We start from the raw sequence: 20,176 nt of genomic DNA on the forward strand, positions 1-20,176 counted from the left end.
ATTCAAGAATTTACATGTTGAGGCCTTTTCTAAGAGTTCCTTATGACTTCCATTTTAAGATGTCATTAAAGCCTTTTTTTTCGGTCCAAATGCACCGTGTCCAAGTGCACCGCTCCCCCATAATGAACTTCTTCAGAATCAGGGTAACGATCATGAATCTTTTCCCCTAGTGTGAACTCGTGAAAAGTGAAAATTTTGTAATGAACTCGTGATAAATGAAAGATTTAACGTGAATTTGTAAGTAAAACAAATATTACAATATACTCAAGTCAACACCAATTTGCAATGGACATCTTTAGAATTTTTTCAGCATGTTTTTAAGACATAGTGATGTCTTTAGAACGTCCCTTGGAAGTCTGCTTGTCTGGGATTACTTTAAGATAAATTATTAGAAGATAAAATATTCTATTCATATTAAAATTATAAATCTGCAGAAAATATATATTTCATATAAAGTAATACATAAAATATATGCAATAAATACATAAAATAAACTTACATAATTTAAATTAAAATAATGCAATAAATACATAAAATAAACTTACATAATTTTACTTACTGCATACAATTTATATTATATTACACTTTAACTTTCTGATGCATACGTATCTTAACTTTGCAAACTTTGTCGGTATGCTTTCACTGCCTATACGTCATCACACTTCAATTGGCTTTTATTGTTTATTTTTAATGAACGTAGGATTCTTATGTCAAATATCGTATAACTATAAAATTATGTCAAATATCGTATAACTATAAACTTATGCCAATTATCGTATAACTATAAAAATTAAAGTCACTATAAAAAATTCTACTCACTTTGGCTGCGTTCCGAAATGCACTGCCAGTACTGAAAATCTATAGTTCATGTTACGTATATTATAGAATTTCAGTACTGGCAGTGAATTTCGGAACGCAGCCTTTGTACATAATATGCGAGCGTAGTATTACATTATTTTTCACATTTAAACCACATCGCTTGATGCTTAAAAATTTTCATGGAAACTTACATAATTTACATTTAAAGAAGAACATAAACGAGCAAACTGAAATTTCACGTGAAATATTTCACGTTTTGAGAATTCACCTTTCACGGTTAACGTTCGTCTCATTTATTAAATTTACTCATATTGTATTATTATATTATAACCATAAATTTAAGTTGTATAATGCTTATTAATGTGTTATATATTACATTTTGTATACTGTAATTACATTTTAATTATAATAATCTATATTACATAAATATTGCTTTCCACATTTTCATTGTTCACTTTACATGTGAAATAACTTACAGTGAAAAGTGAAAAATGAAAATGAAGTTCACGTGAAAGATTCGTGATCGCTACCCAGAGGTGCGTTCAGTTTCCTCATCCGGGTGCACTCTATTACTAGAAACACTATAGTATGGCTGCGTTCCGCAGAGCGCATCATGTGCACGATACGCTGCATTAGAATGAAAGAGATGAGAGTGAGATAAAAAGAGAGGGGAGCACTTAGGTGATGTTCTCGAACGCATGAGAGCGCATAGGCTGTCTCAGCTCCCGAGGTAGTGTAGTCCATGCGCTTTTATGCGTTCGAGAACATCACCCGAGTACTCTCTCTCTCTTTTTATCTCACTCTCGTATCTCTTTTGCTCCAACGCAGCGCATTATGCGCATGATGCGCTTTGCGGAACGGAGCCTATATGTGACATATACTATAGCACTTCTAGTAATAGAATACACCCGGGTGGGGAATCTGAACGCAGCCCAGGGCTGGTATTCCGTTACCGTGGTTCCGACAGTTGTCGAATCGGTAGGCGTCGTTGCACAGCTTTTTTATACCGTAGAAAAACTGCGCAACGACGCCTACCGATCCGACAACTGTCGGAACCACGGTAACGGAATAGCACCCCAGGATGGAGTCCCATGGCACGTATTTTCGCGTAATGCGTAACCGCGTAACCAATCACATCTTTCTATTCTTTTAGAAGTTTCAACAGAAATACTAAACGTCGCAATATATTATTACGTGTTTACGCGGTACGCGGAAAATACATGCCATGGGCCTCAATTCCGATCGGAATAATTCCGTTTCCCCTAGAAAAGACAATAGAAATCTAGGAAATAACTGAATGTTTCCGATCAGAATTGATTCCGAAGAACTCCATAATAGGTATCCAGGAGTACATTCGGAAACGTCATCTCGGTGCACCCATTGCTTTGGAGTAAGAGAGATACGAGAGTGAGATGAAAAGAGAGGGAGAGCACCCAAGCAGGGTTGGGCACGTATTATACTTAACATATTATACATTGGTTATATACACGTATGAAACTAGGTATAATACGTATGATACATAAAGTGGCGCCACCATAGTAATACGCATGTGCAATTAATCGAGTGATCGAAGATGCTTAGCTTATCTAAAGTTTTCTTGACGGCTACCTGAGGCTAGTGTAACTTTTGTATGAAAAAATACGTGATAATAGGGAGGTTTAGCAATCTACGCTAAATAATACTCTAACGCTAAACTGGTGTCGTCGGATCAAAAGACGAAACTGCGCATGCGCAACTAGTTTGCTATTAGCAGCAGATTCTTCTAACCATCGATTAACAGTACACCTAGTGTTTCATATTCTTTTACAGCTGCAGATGTTATTTCACTGTGAACTTTATCTAGCAATTGATTTGAAAGTTTTTTTCTTGATGGAATTTGGTAATCTGGATTTAGTTTTATAAACTCCTTAAACAAATTGGACTCAACAACATTAAAAGATATGTTGCAGCCAAAGAAAAATTTTGCCAAAGCTAAATTAATTAATTCATCTGAATTAGGATGAGAACGTTTCAACTCGTATTTGGCTTGTTTCATTTTATCCGCGCTCATTATAAAATCTAAAAGAATAGAAAGAAATTGTCAATATCTAACAATTTATTTGGATTTATGGGCTGTAATAGTTACTTACTTATATTATTTTTTCGTATATTATTCGTATATTTCATTCATATATTATTCGTATATTATTTTTGAAACACTTTATTTATATAACATAACTTATTCGATTATTTATTAGGTTAGAATTTCGCTTTTAACGACATAAGACGGAATAAGGCCAGATCTACAATAGGTGTAGTAAGCTTTAAGCCATAAGAAATTGATCACAGTCAATTTGACTGAGTCAAATATGAGAAGAATACTCGACTATGATTGGTCAATTTCTTACGGCTTAAAGCTTACTACATTTATTGTAAATCGGGACTTAGAATTTTGATATATATAATATATTTCATACGTTTCATACGTTTCTATACGTATTATACGTTTCATACGTAAAAAATGTAAGAAACCATTCGCGGCGCCAAATTGCCCAACCCTGCACCCAAGTGATGTTTCCGAACGCATCCCGGTGCAACTAAAATGAACAGACGAAATGACAAAACAGACGAACTGTCACTTTTCAACAGTATAACCAAATAGATGATAGAATAAATGTTTGTCTCTTTAATAACAAGATATAAAAGACCAGAAATATAAGATAAACTCATCTAAAAAACCTGATGAGTATATTTATAATCTTCGAAACGTGCAATACATAATGGTGATATATGGTGTCTATATCGTATCAAAATCTGGTGGTTTGATTTTCAATCATGACCACAATGTTCCGAAAATCGAAGTTGAAAAATCTTTTAATTATCCACTGGACATCAAATTGAATTATGAGAATAAAAAAGTGATGGTAGCTTTCGGGCAAAGGGATGGAATAAATGGTAAGAAAAGAGCACACACACACACACACACACACACACACACACACACACACACATATATATATATATATATATATGCATCAGATGTTTTATTTAGAATAACAGTACTATTTAGAATTATATACATATAATGAGAGAAAAATAATAGTATATGCAGTAATATTGTAAAGTATAACAAAAAGTTTAAAATAAGTTATTAAAGAGATTAAATAAAATGCTTTCAGTGGGTCATGTATTGACAGCTGTAAACGGAATCACAGTCACAGGACGTGAACTTGAAGATGGAAGAGATGCATTGAACATGTTAGAACAGTCAGAAAATTTTCCTATAACATTAAAATTTAGTCGAGCAAAGATGACCACAAATGAGAAAATATTTTTAGCTTCAATGTTTTATCCACTTTTTGCTATAGCAAGTCAACTAAGTCCCGAACCACGTAGTTCTGGAATTGAAGTACTAGAAGCAGATACATTTCGTTTATACTGTTTCCAAACATTGACAGGCATTAAGTTCATGATAGTAGCTGAACCTTCTCAACCAGGCATGGAGATTTTGTTAAAGAGAGTATATGACTTGTATGCTGATTATGCACTGAAAAATCCATTTTATGCATTAGAAATGCCTATTCGGTGTGAACTATTTGAAACTAATCTACAGACGCTGTTGGAAACTGTTGAAAAATCTGGGATAAGCAATGTATAATTAAATATATTATATATAGGTTATTTATAAATTAACACAATTATTAAAAAATATGTAATTAAAATTTTTTTAATTATCTTAACTATTTTTCTATATAAATTTCATCTTTATTAAATAATTATATATTTTCCTATCTATTCTATCCAAAATATTGTTGAGTTATTAGATTATAACTAAGGACAATTCATATAATAATAACAATATTTGTAAAAATATTTAAAGATTAGATCTCTTATGTTAGAAATGTAAGAGATATAAAATTTGAACTCTAAATGTAATATATTAAGTATATAACAAGTAAATAAAGAAAATTTGTTATTTATGTAGGTACATATGCTTCACTGTATAATAATTAACATTATTTCAGTTCATAATATATTTCAGTTTATAAATTATATTGTTATTATTTACTAAACACAGTTTTAATTTTGAGCATCAGCACTTTATTCTTTTTATGTTACAAACCACACAAACTTTTTTTGTTACTTAATAACATGTATATAGTAGTTTCTACTATTGATAATATATTTCGAAAATTATTATTTACTTTGCTAAAAATGCGAATATACAGATATATTTTCAATATGTCTTTATTTCAATATAAAAATAACTGCAAAATCAAGAATCTGTCTCAGGGATTCTATCATGGCACCATATTCCACTGTTTCTTCAAATCAGGTTCTTTAATCTGCAAAATAATACAAGAATTTTAAGAATATACACATATAAAGAGGGAGGGAATAATGTTGAAAGATAAATTCATACAAAGAATAGGGGAAGAAATTGTCGGTACATTACCTTCATTGTCAAATTGTCTATGCATGCGTTGCGTATATGTGCGGAAGTTGCAGGAGCATCTAATCTGAAATAATCGTGAATATTCATATCTTTACGCGCAGCCTGAATTGCTTCTTTGATGGCGAAGAATACGGACGATGCCAGAAATAGCGGCGGCTCACCGACAGCCTGCAAATGTTTGAACAATAACAGTATTATAATAATACTCTATTGCCACCCGTTTTTTTTCGAATTACATTCTAGTCTACTTTAGCACAATTGTCAAGTGTTTGTAAAAGTGAGAAACACTCGAATGATAAGTTATGTTAAAGAATGTCATACCTTTGAAGAATATACCGCTCTCGGATTGGAAACACCTTTTAACAAGGAAACGTTAAATTCCTTTGGTATATCAGTGAAACCTGGTAGCTTATACGCGCCAGGTCCTCTACTGAATAAAACCCCTGTTGGTGAATAGATCATTTCCTCTATTGTGAATAAGCCGTATCCTTGGATGAAGGCGCCTTCAACCTGTCCTATATCGATAGCTGGATTTAAACTTTCGCCCAAATCCATGACGATGTCGGTTCGTAGAACCTGTGTATCAATGCAAAAATATTATTCACATTTACAATAACATCATAAATATTAACAACTTGAGTTCGCGTTATGCGTAATTGGAAATTACGTTATTAATGACATACATAAACGCCTTATACATAAACGAGTTTATGTATAAAATTAACAAGAGTTAACAAAGTACTTAAACAATAACAAGAAGGAAGAGAGAAAAAATTATACTAAAAAATTACATTATTATCAAATATTATAAAAAAATCGTACCTCGTGATCGCCGGTGAGACAGTCGATTTCAACTTCCGTACAAGCGACGCCGTATGTAAAATAATTAAACGGTGCTCCCGCATTAGTCTCGAAAGAATAGCCGATATTGGGCGTTTGATAGAAACCGGTAGCAGACAGGCTTATCCTCTGTAAGTACGCTGTCTTTATCCAATCTTCCCAAGTGCTATCCGGATTGCTGTCTATTATTGATTGCAGTCGTTTCATGATCTCTTTGCACGCGTTCTGCCAAGTTAATTTAACTACTTAGTATCAGTGTTTATTTGCATATAGTAGGATAGTATTTGTCATTACCATAATAGCCATGCCATTAAGATCGGATCCAGCACTCGCCGCGGTAGCGGATGTATTCGGCACCTTATCTGTAGCCGTTTCCACTATGTGTATCTTATCCGGGCTTACTTTTAACACTTTGCTGGCAACCTGGCAGAATATGATATTTCGTATTTTATATGTATTTTGTATGTGTGTGTAATTGAAAATACATAAATATAAAATAATGTCTTTTATATATATATTTTTTTTATTTGATATTTTTTATTATTTTTCAGTTTAATGAATCTGATTTAAAAACAGTAAAACGTACCATAATAGAATCCTCAAAATAGATTTATAATACTGGCAGTTTTTTATGTCAAAATGAAGATATATTGAAAATATATTTGTATATTTGCATTTTTTAACAAAATATATAATTATCTTTGAAATGTATTATCAATAGTAGAAACTATGATATCCATGTTATCAAGTAACAAAAAAGTTTGTATGGTTTGCAATAAAAAAATATACATGTTAAATACATAGAATAAAATATGAAATATACAGTAAACTCTCTCTCATCCAGCTTTGCTTTAATTATCGAGATTTTTCTGTGCATCAGATTTTTGGAACAATGAACTTAGCAGCAAAACAAGATTGAAAGATTCTGAAAAGGAGTTCAACGAATACACACTATAGCGATCTAATAATTATTTCACTTTAGGTAGTATTTACACTTTCTGTACTGTTTAAATTGCTGTCACACTTCGCGTGTGTATGTGTGTATGTGTGTGTACGTCGTTAAATTTATATTTTAAGATTACGTTAGTTAAAAATAAAATTGGCTCGAACAAATTGAATGTGTTAATTAAAAGTATTGGAATATATCAATAATAAACAACATGTAAGTGTTTTCAAATTAATCGACCATTCGTTTATCTAGTCTGGAATTCGGTTCGGCAGAGACCAGTTAATTAGGAGTCTGCTGTATATCTCATAAGGTATCCATGTCTTGATTGCGTCTTGAGAGAGAAGATACTAAAGTATTTTACTCGTACCTGAATCATTTTTGTATGTAGACCTTGTCCCATTTCAACGCCACCGTGACTTATTAAAACGGAGCCGTCGGTATAGATGTGTACAAGGGCACCGCCTTGATTCAAAAACAGTACAGTAAATGCTATACCAAACTTCGTAGGTACAATGGCAATACCTCTTTTTTTGAATCGATTCTCTCTGCAAGATTAATCATTGATTTTTATCATTATTAATATAGTTTGCAATGGTTGAACTACGATATACTCACTTATTATAACGTTGGACCTCAGCTAATCTTTCATTATAACAGGATGATGCTAGGCATTCGTTCCAGCAACGATCCAAAGTGCAATTGAGAAGTTGTTGATTATAATGCGTTACGTCGCCTTCTTTATACAAATTTAACTTGGACAACTGCCGAAGAAAAAGATTTTTGAAGTTATTTGGTGTACTCACTCACTTGTGAAGCATAAATTGGAAATGCCAAGATAAATTAATAAATTAGCTTTTAAATTAATAAATTATTAAATTAGCTTTTGGTTAGTTTCTGGTTTCCTTCTAAAGTAGGAAGTTTCTTCTTCTATGATACTTTATTATGCAATGTAAATTGCATTACCTTCACGACATCCTTTTGCAAATAATTAGCAATTTGTCGGATAATATTTTCAGCCACAAACATTCCTTGTGGCCCGCCAAAGCCTCGGAAAGCTGTATTCGACGGTAAATTCGTCTTACAAGCGTATCCGTACACTTCTGACACTGGGATTTTGTATGCATTTTCAAAGTGGAACATAGCACGTTCTAATACCTGCAGACATTCATAATCATCATTCTCTCGAGACACGTAGAATCAATAGGATAAAATCCTTAATAAACGTCAGTTTTTTTTATTATACAATCATACTTACCGCTATTGACAAATCATGAGAGTAACCTGCATTACTGTATATGTGTACTGCCACCACTTTAATCAAACCATTATTATTAAATCCAACCTTGTATCTGAATAAAAATGGGTGCCGTGTTCCACTTACCATCATGTCTTCATCTCTGTCTAACATACAACGAACTGGCTTCTGCAATCTATGTTTAATATTATTGTTCGAGGGCATAAATTCACACCGCATAATTTTATAACGAACAGTATATAAACAACTAAATAAGTAAATCGATAAACAGTTACTCAATAGCTATTCGACTTATGGACACAATTTTGAGAGAATGACAATGACAAACATTTTTGTAAGTAAAAAGTCAAGTGATATCTAAATTTTGACGAGACATTCTGTACGTACGCACATTTCAGTAGACATATTTACGTACTTATGTGCTGCGAATGCCACTGGTATTGCGAGTAACACCGGACGGGATTCTTTCCCGCCAAATCCGCCGCCTAAGCGCTTAACACGGACGTTAACTCTGTTTATATGTATATTTAGAACGTGGGCAATCAATTTTTGTATCTCGGTGGGATGCTGCGTGGAACAGAACACTTCCAATTCGTCCCCATCGCGAGGTACAGCGATAGCAGCGTGTGTTTCCAAGTAAAAATGTTCCTGGCCGCCTATTCGTACTTCTCCTTCTAAAACATGGTCCGCTTCCGCAAAAGCTTTCTCCGCATTGCCTTTGATAATGCGCTTTGGACAATTAGGAAAGAATGATTTGTACTTAATGGCATCCTATAAAAAGAAGTGAGTGTGTTCATATATTTACTAGTGCATTTTGATTAACGAACTGAGTTGTGTCACAGTATAGAATAGATGAACCTGATACCTCGAGAGATATGATAATGGGTTCTATATTTTCATATTCTACTTTAACCATTCTTGCCGCGGCTTGAGCAATGCTTTGATCAATAGCAACAATCGCACCAATGATTTGACCATTGCTGGTAACCTGAAAAACCAGAAAAAAAAGGAGAAATGAATATTTAAAACCGCATATATTCGCAAGAATGTAAGATAAGAAGTAAACGTAAAACTTATTCTATGTTTATATTACATTTTATATTGTAATAATTATTTTCTAAATTGTAATAGTTATTTTTCCTTTATCTATATTATAATTATAATATAGATAAATATATTATAATATTTATATTATAATTTACCTTTTCCGACACAAATATTTCCTCATCGTGAAATACAGGACCTATCCATCTTCTATCTTCCGCTATATCTTTTGCAGAGAAAAATGATACAACTCCTTCCATGGACAGTGCCTTGGTAGGGTCAACTCTTAGAATTTTTGCGTGTGCCCTAGTAGAAAGAACCAATGCCAGATATAATTCTCCTGTAAACTTTGGCATATCGTCACAGTATAGCGCTTCCCCGGTTACTTGCTTAAATGCACTAGTATGCACGATGGGACGTCCTAATAAATTGTGTGACTCTTGGCCTTTAGGCACCTATGTATATTAAAAATTATAGAATATATAATTCGTATATAATTAGTATAGTATATAATTCGTACCTTTAAATATATTATATATTTATTTTTAGACATTATATTCACATATTTTAATAATAATTTGTAACCATGTATATTGAAACATTACCACTTGGTAGTATTGTGAGCTCTTTGGTGCTTTATAATGGAAACAATCCGATGCACTTTCCAGTTCCTTCGGCAGAAATTCCACATCGGAAGTATATTGCGATAATTGTTTGGAGATATGCACAAATCCTTTGAAGAACAAGCTACAAAACATATGATATGTGTTAAACGCAACATGCTTCACTAATTCACGTTTTACTCCTTTTTAGTTATTTAGTAATGCACCTGAGTGTAAGAGACAGACGATATTTAATCATTCCACCCGGTGCGTTATCTTCTAACGGTAATTCTTCGATCAGAGAATCGTAAACCTCCTCCAAGATCGATTTATTCCATTTTCTGAAATCATTGATATTAATATAAGCAAAAGTGCTTGTGACGCGTAAACATTTTTTATATTACCTGCCAATCATCTTCTGACATGTCCGCCTTGCTAGAATAGTAGTAGGTGCCATTCCACCAAATGCAAGATGAGCTTCCTGAATTGTGCTTGAGTCAGGCACGAAATACACATTTAGAGCCATGTTGACTATGGCGATATCATCGTCACGCCTTTTCGCTTGTTTGTAGGCAATAAAGTATTGATTCTGCAAGAAATACAGAAATAAATAAATAAATAAATAAATATATATATATATATATATATATATATATATATATATATATATATATATATATGTATGGATGTATGTATATACAGGGTGGCCATTTTAATTTATCCAACCGAATATTTCGAAAACTAAGACCGGCAGACAAAAATGTTTCAGACAAAATATGGATTGATGGGAGACATAAGAAGGTACCATTGATTTGATCTTGCGTGGCCCCGCTAAGGTCAGGTCGAGGTTGCTTTGCTTTTTTAAATAAAAACATACATTTTTTATTATGGAATTTTATTCTACGTAAAGAAGTAAACAACTATTGTTTGAAAACATTTTTTATCCGACCTTTATTTTCCAAAATATTTACGGAAATATGTACAAAATTATTGAAACCAGTAATTTTGTAGATATTTTCGTAAATATCTTAGAAAATAAAGGTCGGATAAAAAATATTTTCAAACAAAAGTTGTTTGCTTCTTTATGTAAAATAAGATTTCGTAATAAAAAATGTATGTTTCTATTTAAAAAAGCAAAGTTGACTTTGACTTGATCTTGGCGGGGTCACGCAAAGTCAAACCAATGATACCTTCTTATGTCCCCCATCAATCCATGTAACTTTTGTCTGAAATATTTTTGTCTGCCGGTCTTAATTTTCGAAATATTCAGCTAGATAAATTGAAATGGCCCACCCTGTATGTGTATGGTATGTGTGTGTGTATGTGTGTAAATATACATATATATAGACTTTGTGACACTGCAAAGTTGCTTGTACATTAAAATTACCTGTTTCGTGAGAGGAATATCGATGGATACTAACACTTCCTCAGGTAATACAACATTACGTCGATATCCAACGAAGAAAGTATGGTCCATTAGTATTGTTCTGTTACCGTGTGTTAAACTACTTAAATTCAATTTAATACCCGCGGCCATAAAGATCGGATTCAAGTCTGATATCGGACTGCCAGTCATTATGTTGCCACCCACCGCCTGATTATTTCAAAGAAATTTATCGTTTATAAATGATCATTGAGCGATGCGAAGAGAACATTCGTTACTCACAGCAACGTTTCTTATTTGCTTCCCAGCAAACCAATGTAGCATATTTATTATCTCCACGAAAATTCTTGTACTATAATCTATGGCAAAGAAATTATCCTGTGTTATCTGCTTTTTAGAAATATATGGGGTGGGGAAAAAAGGTTGGTACCTCTGAATAACTCAGAAAATATAAGTTTTATAGAAAAATGTTTCAAACAGAAGTTGTAGGATGTAAAGAGATTTATTTATTGATATTATTAGTTTGACCTTGGGTGGCTCGCCGAGATCAAGACAAGGTCCTCTTGAATTTTTCAAATAAAATCACCTATTTTTTATTGCATATTCCTATAGCTTATCTCGAGAGCTTTCCAAAACACTATAATAACATATTTTTTCATTAAGTACTTTTTGAGTAATGAAACTTGAAAGTTACAGTACCGCCGGCATTAGCATTACCCAAGGTGTACCACGCGGAGGTTGCTCAGTCGGATTTACACCTCTTTCGTGTAAATCCGACTGATTTTATGTGTGTGAGTGCGTGCATGCGTGCGTGCGTGCGTGTGTATGGATGGATGCATGGATGATTGGGTGAATGTTTACGATGATAAGGAACAGATAAGGAGTAAGGACCGTCATATCACATCCACTCACCCACACATGCACACACGTACACACACTCATACACGAAAAAGATGTAAATCCGACCTCCGCGTGATATACCTTAGCCAATGCCGGCGGTAACTTTCTCAACTCTGAAACATTTTTCTATAAAACTTATATTTTTTGAGTTATTCAGAGATACCGACCTTTTTTCCCACTCTGTATATCACAACGAAAATGATTGCAAAAATATAATATCTAATTTATTACATTACCAGGTTTAATCTTAATTTGATGTTTCAATGCTTCTTCAAGCTCTACCAAGGTAACGCTTGCACCTACTTTCAATGCGCTCTGCGTTTCGACGATTTCACGCATTTCTCTTATCTGCATTGGTTGTATGAGCACAGGATACACCAAATGTTTGAATTTCACTTCGACGCCTGTAGTACAATCAACAATATAATAGGTCATACACACCATAAATTATAACATTTTTGTTCTTGATATTGCAACACTTTCTATAAAACGAAAAAAAAAAAAGAAAAACATACGAACCGATTTCGGTATTGCCAATAACGATTTTAGCATTCGGAAACTGATCTTTGAGAGCGAGCAGCGTCTTCAAAATCGTAGGTCTGTACCAAGTGACATTTGTCCCTTTCACTATCAGAAATTGTTCATCCAGTCTAGATTCGATCTGCACAATGAAAGTTATTCTCGATTAACAGCTCGTGCTATTTTACAATACGTCAGTTGACGCGACATCTTCCTAACGATGACAACTTGCTTTCAATTTCGGCGGGAATATTGGTTCCTGAGTAGGATCATACGGACAGAATTCCTTGGAATTAAAAACCTCCGTTGGTTCCGACGTGAAAGCCCTCTTGCAGCAAGCGTCGCCCAACGAACAAACTCTCGTATCGTTTTTATCATTATCACGCACGTTAGCCATTAGTTGCGACTGCTCCCATTCCTCCGTGAAAGTCTTAAATCCCTCTATAATCGGTCTGTATCCTGTACATCTGCATAGATTGCCTAGAAATTACACGTATGTAAGAAACGCATAGCTAATTCCCACCTGCAATTATTCAGGTCGACTATGTAGAGCAATATTGACGAGGAAGCAGAGAAAGTAATGCGTTGCTTAAAATGTTACCGTTATAAATTACTTTGTTCACAATAACGACTTAATAATGACATTACGTCTTTCATTAGTAACGGTTATGAATATCTTGCAGCACATAAATGTTAGCAAATAAATCGCTAAAGATAATATAATATATAGCGATTTTACATAAGAATATAAAATCGTTAAAAGATATTTTAGAGTCGTTTGAAAGATATTCTACTTGTTTTAGACGTTTTTAGAATGTCTTTAAGATATATTTTAGATACTTATACTATTTGGAATAATCATTATTTTTACATTATTTTACACATGGACATTTACGTACATTTACGTATATTACGTACATTTATGTGGAATAAGCGGTAGTATATAATAAAAAAAGGTCTTCAAAACTTAATGAGAAAAATAACGTAAGAATTGTTGAGAATTGTAAACCCGAACAGCACATATTAATTGGCCAACAGTTGGCCGTTACAGATTCTATATTGGCCGCTATAAGTTTAATATTAGACTAACATATTTTGTGCTGCTTAGCAAAAAAATTAGAGAAAAAATAATTACTTCTTGAATAATTACCTAACATTAACGATAACGATAACAATAACAAGTTACGTTTCAAACTGAATAACGATAACGATAAACTATTTTCCTCAAAAGATACCGATACTTTTCAAAAGTTGCTTTCCCAGGGAAGGAAGCCACGTTACTACATGTATTACAATTTTTATTTTCATTAAAATAATTAGCAACTCAATAATCAAAATTAATCGTTATATATAAAATTGCAAATAATTTCAGATTAATGAAATTAATTATTAATCAAACTTTAATGTGACTTAACACTGATTGTAATGATTGATACTGAATACACTGATTAATAATTGATTTCATCATTCGATTAAACTATTTATGGTTACATATATAATTATTGAATAATTTTAATTATTAATTCACCGATTATTTTTGGCAAAGAACTTTAATCGATAATGCCCAACGCTGGTAAATAATTTTCCTCACTCTCGGACGCATTACCTTGAAACGCGACTTCCAAATTTTCCATGGTCGGCTTCGGTATGCTGCGTAAAAGAGCATACATCGACATGACTATACCAGGCGTGCAAAAGCCACATTGCGATCCGTGCGCCTTGGCGATACGTTCTTGCACTGGGTGCAACTTTGTCCGTGTGCTACCAATACCTTCCACAGTAGTTACAGCCAAACCGTGCATAGCACATACTGGTGTTAAACACGCATTAACGGCCATATGACTGTCTCGAGAGATTCGCGCGATAAGAAGAACATTAAGGAATTAAATATTTTATAATAATTATAAAATAAATATGATTATAAGAATAACGTGTCCGTCTCTTGACGATGAGTTGGCAAAATAAGGATACATAATTTTGTTGGCGGCGCGGTCGAATTTTGAGATCATAACAGTGCATGCTCCACAGCCTCCTTCCGCACAACCGAGTTTTGTGCCAGTTAACTGAACTAGATACATCTATAATCAAGGATAAATATATCAATGTAACTACATTATTTTGTCATTTTTGTTATCATCCCATTTTTGTCATTTCTCACGAAGAAGTACGAATCCATAAACTTGGAAAAGGATACGCTTGTTGCGAAGATACCACAGGAGCGTCCATTGTGGATCAACATCCTTGTCCGATACCTAGAGAGATCACGACACAATATTTTAATATTTAGTATTCAAAAACAATAATAAATCACATTATGAGAAAAATAAGCCTGTCGCACCTCCTTCCCGTTTACGTAAAACACGAGAGTATTCGACACCGGCGCTTCCCGTGGCTCGTTATTGCTCGTCATCGATGAAGCTGCTTCATACCCATTACATCTTACATTCCCATTGCACAAAGAAGTCGTTTGATTGATTAACAGCTCTTCCATCTTCAGACTGATGTGTATTCCTGCAAAAATCCTTTAATGGCCCGTTATAAATATAGCCGCGCCGACAACAGCCGGCAATAAACGCAATTTCTTTCACAATGCACACAATTGAGACACTCTATTCGGCAGGACAAATGTCGCAAGCGAAAATCGAGCGATCCGCGGTAAATTTTATCTATTTCGTCGAGGTAAAAGATGCAATTATGGTATAATTTTCACGCTGCGCAACAAGTGTGGCGTTATCGCGAACGCAATAAAAATCGCCATTCTTCTGGATTGCGCGAACGATGTAATCGCCGATAACACATTTCACAGATAACACGTGCATCGACACGCGCGTATGCACGCGATAATTGACTATTTTTCTACTTCTCTACCGTCTACTTGTTTTGTACATTCAATATTATGCTTTAATATCGAGACTGTTCTGAGCACGACTCCGTTTCACTACTTATACCAACCTCCACCATGTCGAAATAGATTATGACTGATTAAGCTAATAACTCCCGAACAGCTGATGAGTCAGCTCCGTATTGTTTAGTCTACTTGAAACTGGACAATGAACAAGTGCAACAGCAGTAGTGAAACACGACATACGACAGCAGTGAAACGTAATTCTCCATGTTGAAAAACCCTGACGAAAATAAGAAGTTTCAAACGTTTGTTTAGCATTTACGTAAGCATTTGCGGGAGTTTGTTGAGAATTTAGAATTGTCAGTAGAGAGTTTGTAGAGCGGAAATTGCAACAATACAGCGTTTACGGCGTTTTTTAAACATTTGAAAAGTCTGAGCAAACTCTCTGCACGAAGGTGTATCAGCGTTTATTAAGTGTACTTTGAAAAGCGTTGCTTCAGCATTGCAGAACTTTCACGAAATGTTATATACAATTGATAAGCGTTCTGAAAGCGTTCAAAATCCAACGGCATTGAGTAAGCGTTCATACAAAATTTGAAAGTGTATAAACTTCTTAAGAACTCTTAAGAAACTATCATCGAACGGCTTATAAAGCGTTTTATTTTCACCAGGGATATGCACTCAGTAAACAAATTGATAGCAGAGGGCGTGCAGATTATCAGCAAATTTCATCAGAATTTCATATTAAAATTATAGCCATTTATGTCCATATTCAGCTCGTGTTTTGACGTTAGAGTCTGCTGACAGGCAATGCGAGTAGATTAACAGTAGAAACAGCGCAGATTCTTCGCACAACGGGGTCTACTCGGTTTCTGCAACAATCTATCGTCAGATTGTTACGGGCTCTGCCACTAATTTGTCCGGATTACCTGTCAGCAGACTCTGTCATATTTTTGGCGGTAGTTTGTCAACATAATCAAATCCTGTATTGGATTTGTTGCTTTTCTGCCATCAAAAATTTGTAGCAAACTCTATTCAAAATTTGTTTGCGCAGGTTTAACTATCTAGACAATAATCTCCAGTTTTTCTTTCTTTCTTTTTATTTATCGTTGCTTAACGTTTATTATTAATATATAGGCGCTCGAGATTTTTAACTTTCGAATGATATTTGGAAAGCGTCTTCGCACAATTGTATCGCAATGAGAATTCTACAAGAGAAATTCAGAACCATTGCTAGCTGGAAGCTGTATCATACGCATACTTAAACCAAATTATCATAAGCGGCTTATCTCAGAAATAATATATATTAAAAATAAAGTTTGACTTTTCGGTCTGACATTAACGAGTTGGACAATATTTATTTTCCTCTGCTGGATATGGATAAGTGGTTCTGATGTTCCCCAATCTTTTCTTTATTTTCAATTTCTTCGTCTCTTATTACGAATTGTGTATCCACTTGGTTATATTGTGTAACACTTAGTTTGACAAACCGCCTCTTGTCTTCTCTTTGTTGATTCTGCTTTTAGCCAATATTTAGATTTGTCTCCGCACTCTAATCCGTTCTCCACGATCGTTACACGGGATTACAAAGTTTTTTCTCTGTTCGGGACTGTTGAGCCGACAGAACTCTTTTTTCATGTCTGAGGTAAGAATTTTTTATTTCTAATGTATTATGCACCCAATTTGTGTGTTGGAGTTATTTTGATTGTGAGTTTTTTGGTTGGTTTTTTATTTTAATCTCACGTAGCCTGCGAACGCTGATATGACAAATTTGAGATTCTTCTTGAATCTAACCAATACCGCGAAAAACACGAAAACATCATAATCCTGCGACTTATCTAATTATGTATTGTCATTATAATAATCGACTGAAGAGGAAATGTGAATAGTATCACATGGTCGAAACGTATTTGTTAAATTATAAGCGTATAATATCTGCACTTTTGATCCTTCATTATCCTTTATAATATCTTTTAATTTTGTATCATACTTTCTAAATTTCTTGAAATAAAAATCTCACTCGAAAAATGAGGTGACAGCCGAGTCACTCGAATTAGAGTGACTTATAGAATGAATTCCTTCACCCTATTAAAAAAAAATTGATAGAGAACGATTGAGAACGGTAGGATTTCTATCAATTTGAATCGTTTTCTTTAAGCTGTATCATTGACTCTCGCAAGCTCAGATATGAATCCTATCGTATTTTATCTGGTTATACACGATTTTGTATTCTATAGGAAAGTGATAGAAATTCTATCACTATCTGTTGTATTCTATTGTATTCGATAGAATACTATTCACATTTGTGAATTCACGAACCAAAATCCATATTCAAAACGATAGAAAACGATTATTTTATTCTATCGTTCTCTATCAATTTTTTTTAACAGGACATTATATTGTGCAGTGAAAATTTTCACTTTGTGTCGTAGAATGAATTTTCCTTAAACAAACGAAGTGACGACCATCACCTGAGTTATAGTGACTTTTCACTCGTATGGAGTGAATTTTCAATTGTGAAAGAGTGAATGATTCGCAAACAGCACATGTATCGTTATGTAAGAGTCATTTAAATCATTTACTAGCAGTGACTCAGTGAGTAAGGTGAATAGCTCAAGAGTCAGGAGTTTCAAGTCCCACTGTACTCAGCGAATTTTTCCAAGCATATTAATAGGTGGAATTAATTAATTAAATGATACACCATTAAAAAGATTGCAATAACTAAAGTCATTAGCAACTACAAACACTATAAAACTAGATATTTTCCTTTTTACCTAATCGTAAAAATTCACTTCACTTAAAGTGAAATATTTACTCTTATGAAAAATGAAATATCACTCCATTTAGAGTAGCAGTATTTTCACTATCGCTTAGAATGAATATCCACCCCTTTTGAAACTTAATCCCAAAAAATTTAAAGAGTATATATGACAATAATACATGTAATAAACACCATATATACGTGATTTATAGCACATTAATATGCATATTATCCTTAGTAAATGAGCGTAAAATAATTCTTGTACTTAAAAATTCTTTACATTTGTTTAGAGACGATCATCGTTGGATAATAAGAAATAAGTTTACAAAAGTAAATAAGTGATAGTTAATAATGAAAGATTTGCATTTATTCTGTAGAAAATATCTATTGCTCATAGACGTAATTTTCAGAAAACGCAATATTATATGTAAAAAAGAATTTTTTTTTAATTCGTGGTAAGAAAAAACTGTTACGCTATCATACATTAAGAACTGTTACGTTATCCATAAAGAACTGTTTACGATTTCCAGTACGTTAAACTTCTGTTACCTCAGACTCATTCAAAGATGACGCAATGTTCAAATATAAGGTGTACATAAAGTAAGATAAAAATACTGATATAATACGATACCTTATCACGTTTACAAGTATTTGCGTTTATTTGCGCTTAAAATGACGAAGTGTTATAGAATGCGGAACTTGGCAATGAGGACATTGTGCCCAAGTTTGTGTCGCACATTTTTGAACGAGAAATTAATCGATGTGTGGAAATATCGTGAGAAAAAATTGACATAAATCAGAGTAAATGGAATATACAAATAACAGTCAGATAAGATACCCCTTTATCTTTCGACAAATTTTAAGCAAACTTCGAAGTATCGGAAAGATTACACTTAAAATTTTGTTACCTAGATATTCGTGTGAAAGTAATTTAGAAAAAAATGACGATAAGAGAATTCCTCTCGGTTAAGATTATCGCTAAGAAAACATCTTGACTACAATGCCGTTAAAAAACTCATCCTCTCGTTACCGGGCCTGCGTGCACTCGTCTAATGAATGTGGATTGGAATGCCAGAAATATACTAACTCTTATGTAACTGATTACGCACAAACCATGTATATACGTAACGAGATTCTACGAAGTATTGAGTAACAAAATCGTTTGAATAAAAAATGAATAAACCGAGGCACTAGGAGCGTTTAAGCACTATTTATCGATTAAGATCTTTTTACGATAATAATGAATGGAAGCACAACGAAGAACAATCAGAGAGTTTACACTCCCCCACTAATTACGTCCCATGATGCTCGATTGCGATACTGAGCGTTACGACAATAAGAGAAATGCGGATGGTCGAGCATACGATTGTATTCGTTTAATTACATGATATAACGTTACATGATATATCGTTACGTAATATAACGGCATACGTATACGTATGCCGACACAACGCACAATGTCGTTACATAATTTGTGTAAAAAAAAAAACAACATACGCACCGTTATTTTCTCCGTTCCCTATACAATACAACCGTCCGGAGCGATCGCACGATGTTACTGCGCTCGCTGTACGCCATAAACTAGTCGAGCAAATCCGGCAATAAGAATGTCACGCGGGTTATCGTGTCGAAAGATATGTTATATCTATCGGTTGACGCGCACGCGATGTTATTGACAAATCTGTGAACTCTCGCGAGAAAATAATCGCTCCTTGCAACTGTTTTCGAGAAGCACTTCTTTTATCTTCTTTCGTTTTTTTTTTTTTTTAATTTTCAGTTCATTACACGGAGAGAACAAACAAAGTTATCCTCGAGCTGTATCT

General features: G+C 33.8%; 2 protein-coding genes across 4 annotated transcripts; one reads left to right on the forward strand and one right to left on the reverse strand.

Moving 5' to 3' along the window:
* Window positions 1–3,364: 3,364 nt before the first annotated feature.
* LOC116843686 (trafficking protein particle complex subunit 4) lies at window positions 3,365–4,574 on the forward strand. The gene is made up of 2 exons (XM_032814318.1): window positions 3,365–3,753; window positions 3,978–4,574. The coding sequence occupies exons 1-2, from the start codon at window positions 3,579–3,581 to the stop codon at window positions 4,454–4,456; spliced, it is 654 nt and encodes a 217-aa protein (XP_032670209.1). The 5' UTR covers window positions 3,365–3,578; the 3' UTR covers window positions 4,457–4,574.
* Window positions 4,575–4,876: 302 nt separating this feature from the next.
* Window positions 4,877–20,132, reverse strand: LOC116843682 (xanthine dehydrogenase). Of its 3 annotated transcripts, none has more exons than XM_032814309.1 (25): window positions 19,855–20,132; window positions 15,086–15,258; window positions 14,942–14,999; window positions 14,719–14,815; window positions 14,354–14,589; window positions 12,980–13,227; window positions 12,748–12,889; window positions 12,465–12,632; window positions 11,611–11,687; window positions 11,332–11,538; window positions 10,349–10,533; window positions 10,172–10,285; window positions 9,948–10,089; window positions 9,501–9,797; window positions 9,164–9,286; window positions 8,714–9,069; window positions 8,299–8,473; window positions 8,007–8,198; window positions 7,659–7,804; window positions 7,411–7,588; window positions 6,389–6,517; window positions 6,077–6,319; window positions 5,576–5,830; window positions 5,255–5,422; window positions 4,877–5,144 (listed from the first exon to the last, which is right to left on the reverse strand). In XM_032814309.1, exons 2-25 carry the CDS (start codon window positions 15,236–15,238, stop codon window positions 5,100–5,102), a joined length of 4,134 nt encoding a protein of 1,377 aa, XP_032670200.1. In that variant the 5' UTR covers window positions 15,239–15,258; window positions 19,855–20,132; the 3' UTR covers window positions 4,877–5,099. The 3 variants fall into 3 exon arrangements, with proteins under 3 accessions (XP_032670200.1, XP_032670201.1, XP_032670199.1); XM_032814310.1 differs by having other exon boundaries at window positions 15,086–15,269; XM_032814308.1 differs by lacking the exon at window positions 19,855–20,132 and adding an exon at window positions 15,616–15,822 and having other exon boundaries at window positions 15,086–15,269.
* Between the last annotated feature and the right edge of the window lie 44 nt (window positions 20,133–20,176).

This window comes from Odontomachus brunneus, unplaced genomic scaffold (assembly GCF_010583005.1).
Source record: "Odontomachus brunneus isolate Ranch 3 - 2012 unplaced genomic scaffold, Obru_v1 Obru_scaffold_034, whole genome shotgun sequence".
In the NCBI taxonomy this organism is placed as follows: Eukaryota; Metazoa; Arthropoda; class Insecta; order Hymenoptera; family Formicidae; genus Odontomachus; species Odontomachus brunneus.

What these genes read in the sequence shown, in the direction of transcription:
- LOC116843682 (XM_032814308.1), bottom strand. Translation starts at nt 15,635, where the DNA reads ATGTACAAAACAAGTAGACG. An exon ending in TCAAATTAAGATTAAACCTG is followed by an intron (nt 11,688 to 12,464) that starts GTAATGTAATAA and finishes TCTTTGCCATAG; the next exon opens with ATTATAGTACAAGAATTTTC. An exon ending in AGCAAATAAGAAACGTTGCT is followed by an intron (nt 11,539 to 11,610) that starts GTGAGTAACGAA and finishes TGAAATAATCAG; the next exon opens with GCGGTGGGTGGCAACATAAT.
- LOC116843686 (XM_032814318.1), top strand. Translation starts at nt 3,579, where the DNA reads ATGGTGATATATGGTGTCTATATCGTATCAAAATCTGGTGGTTTGATT. An exon ending in GCAAAGGGATGGAATAAATG is followed by an intron (nt 3,754 to 3,977) that starts GTAAGAAAAGAG and finishes AAATGCTTTCAG; the next exon opens with TGGGTCATGTATTGACAGCT.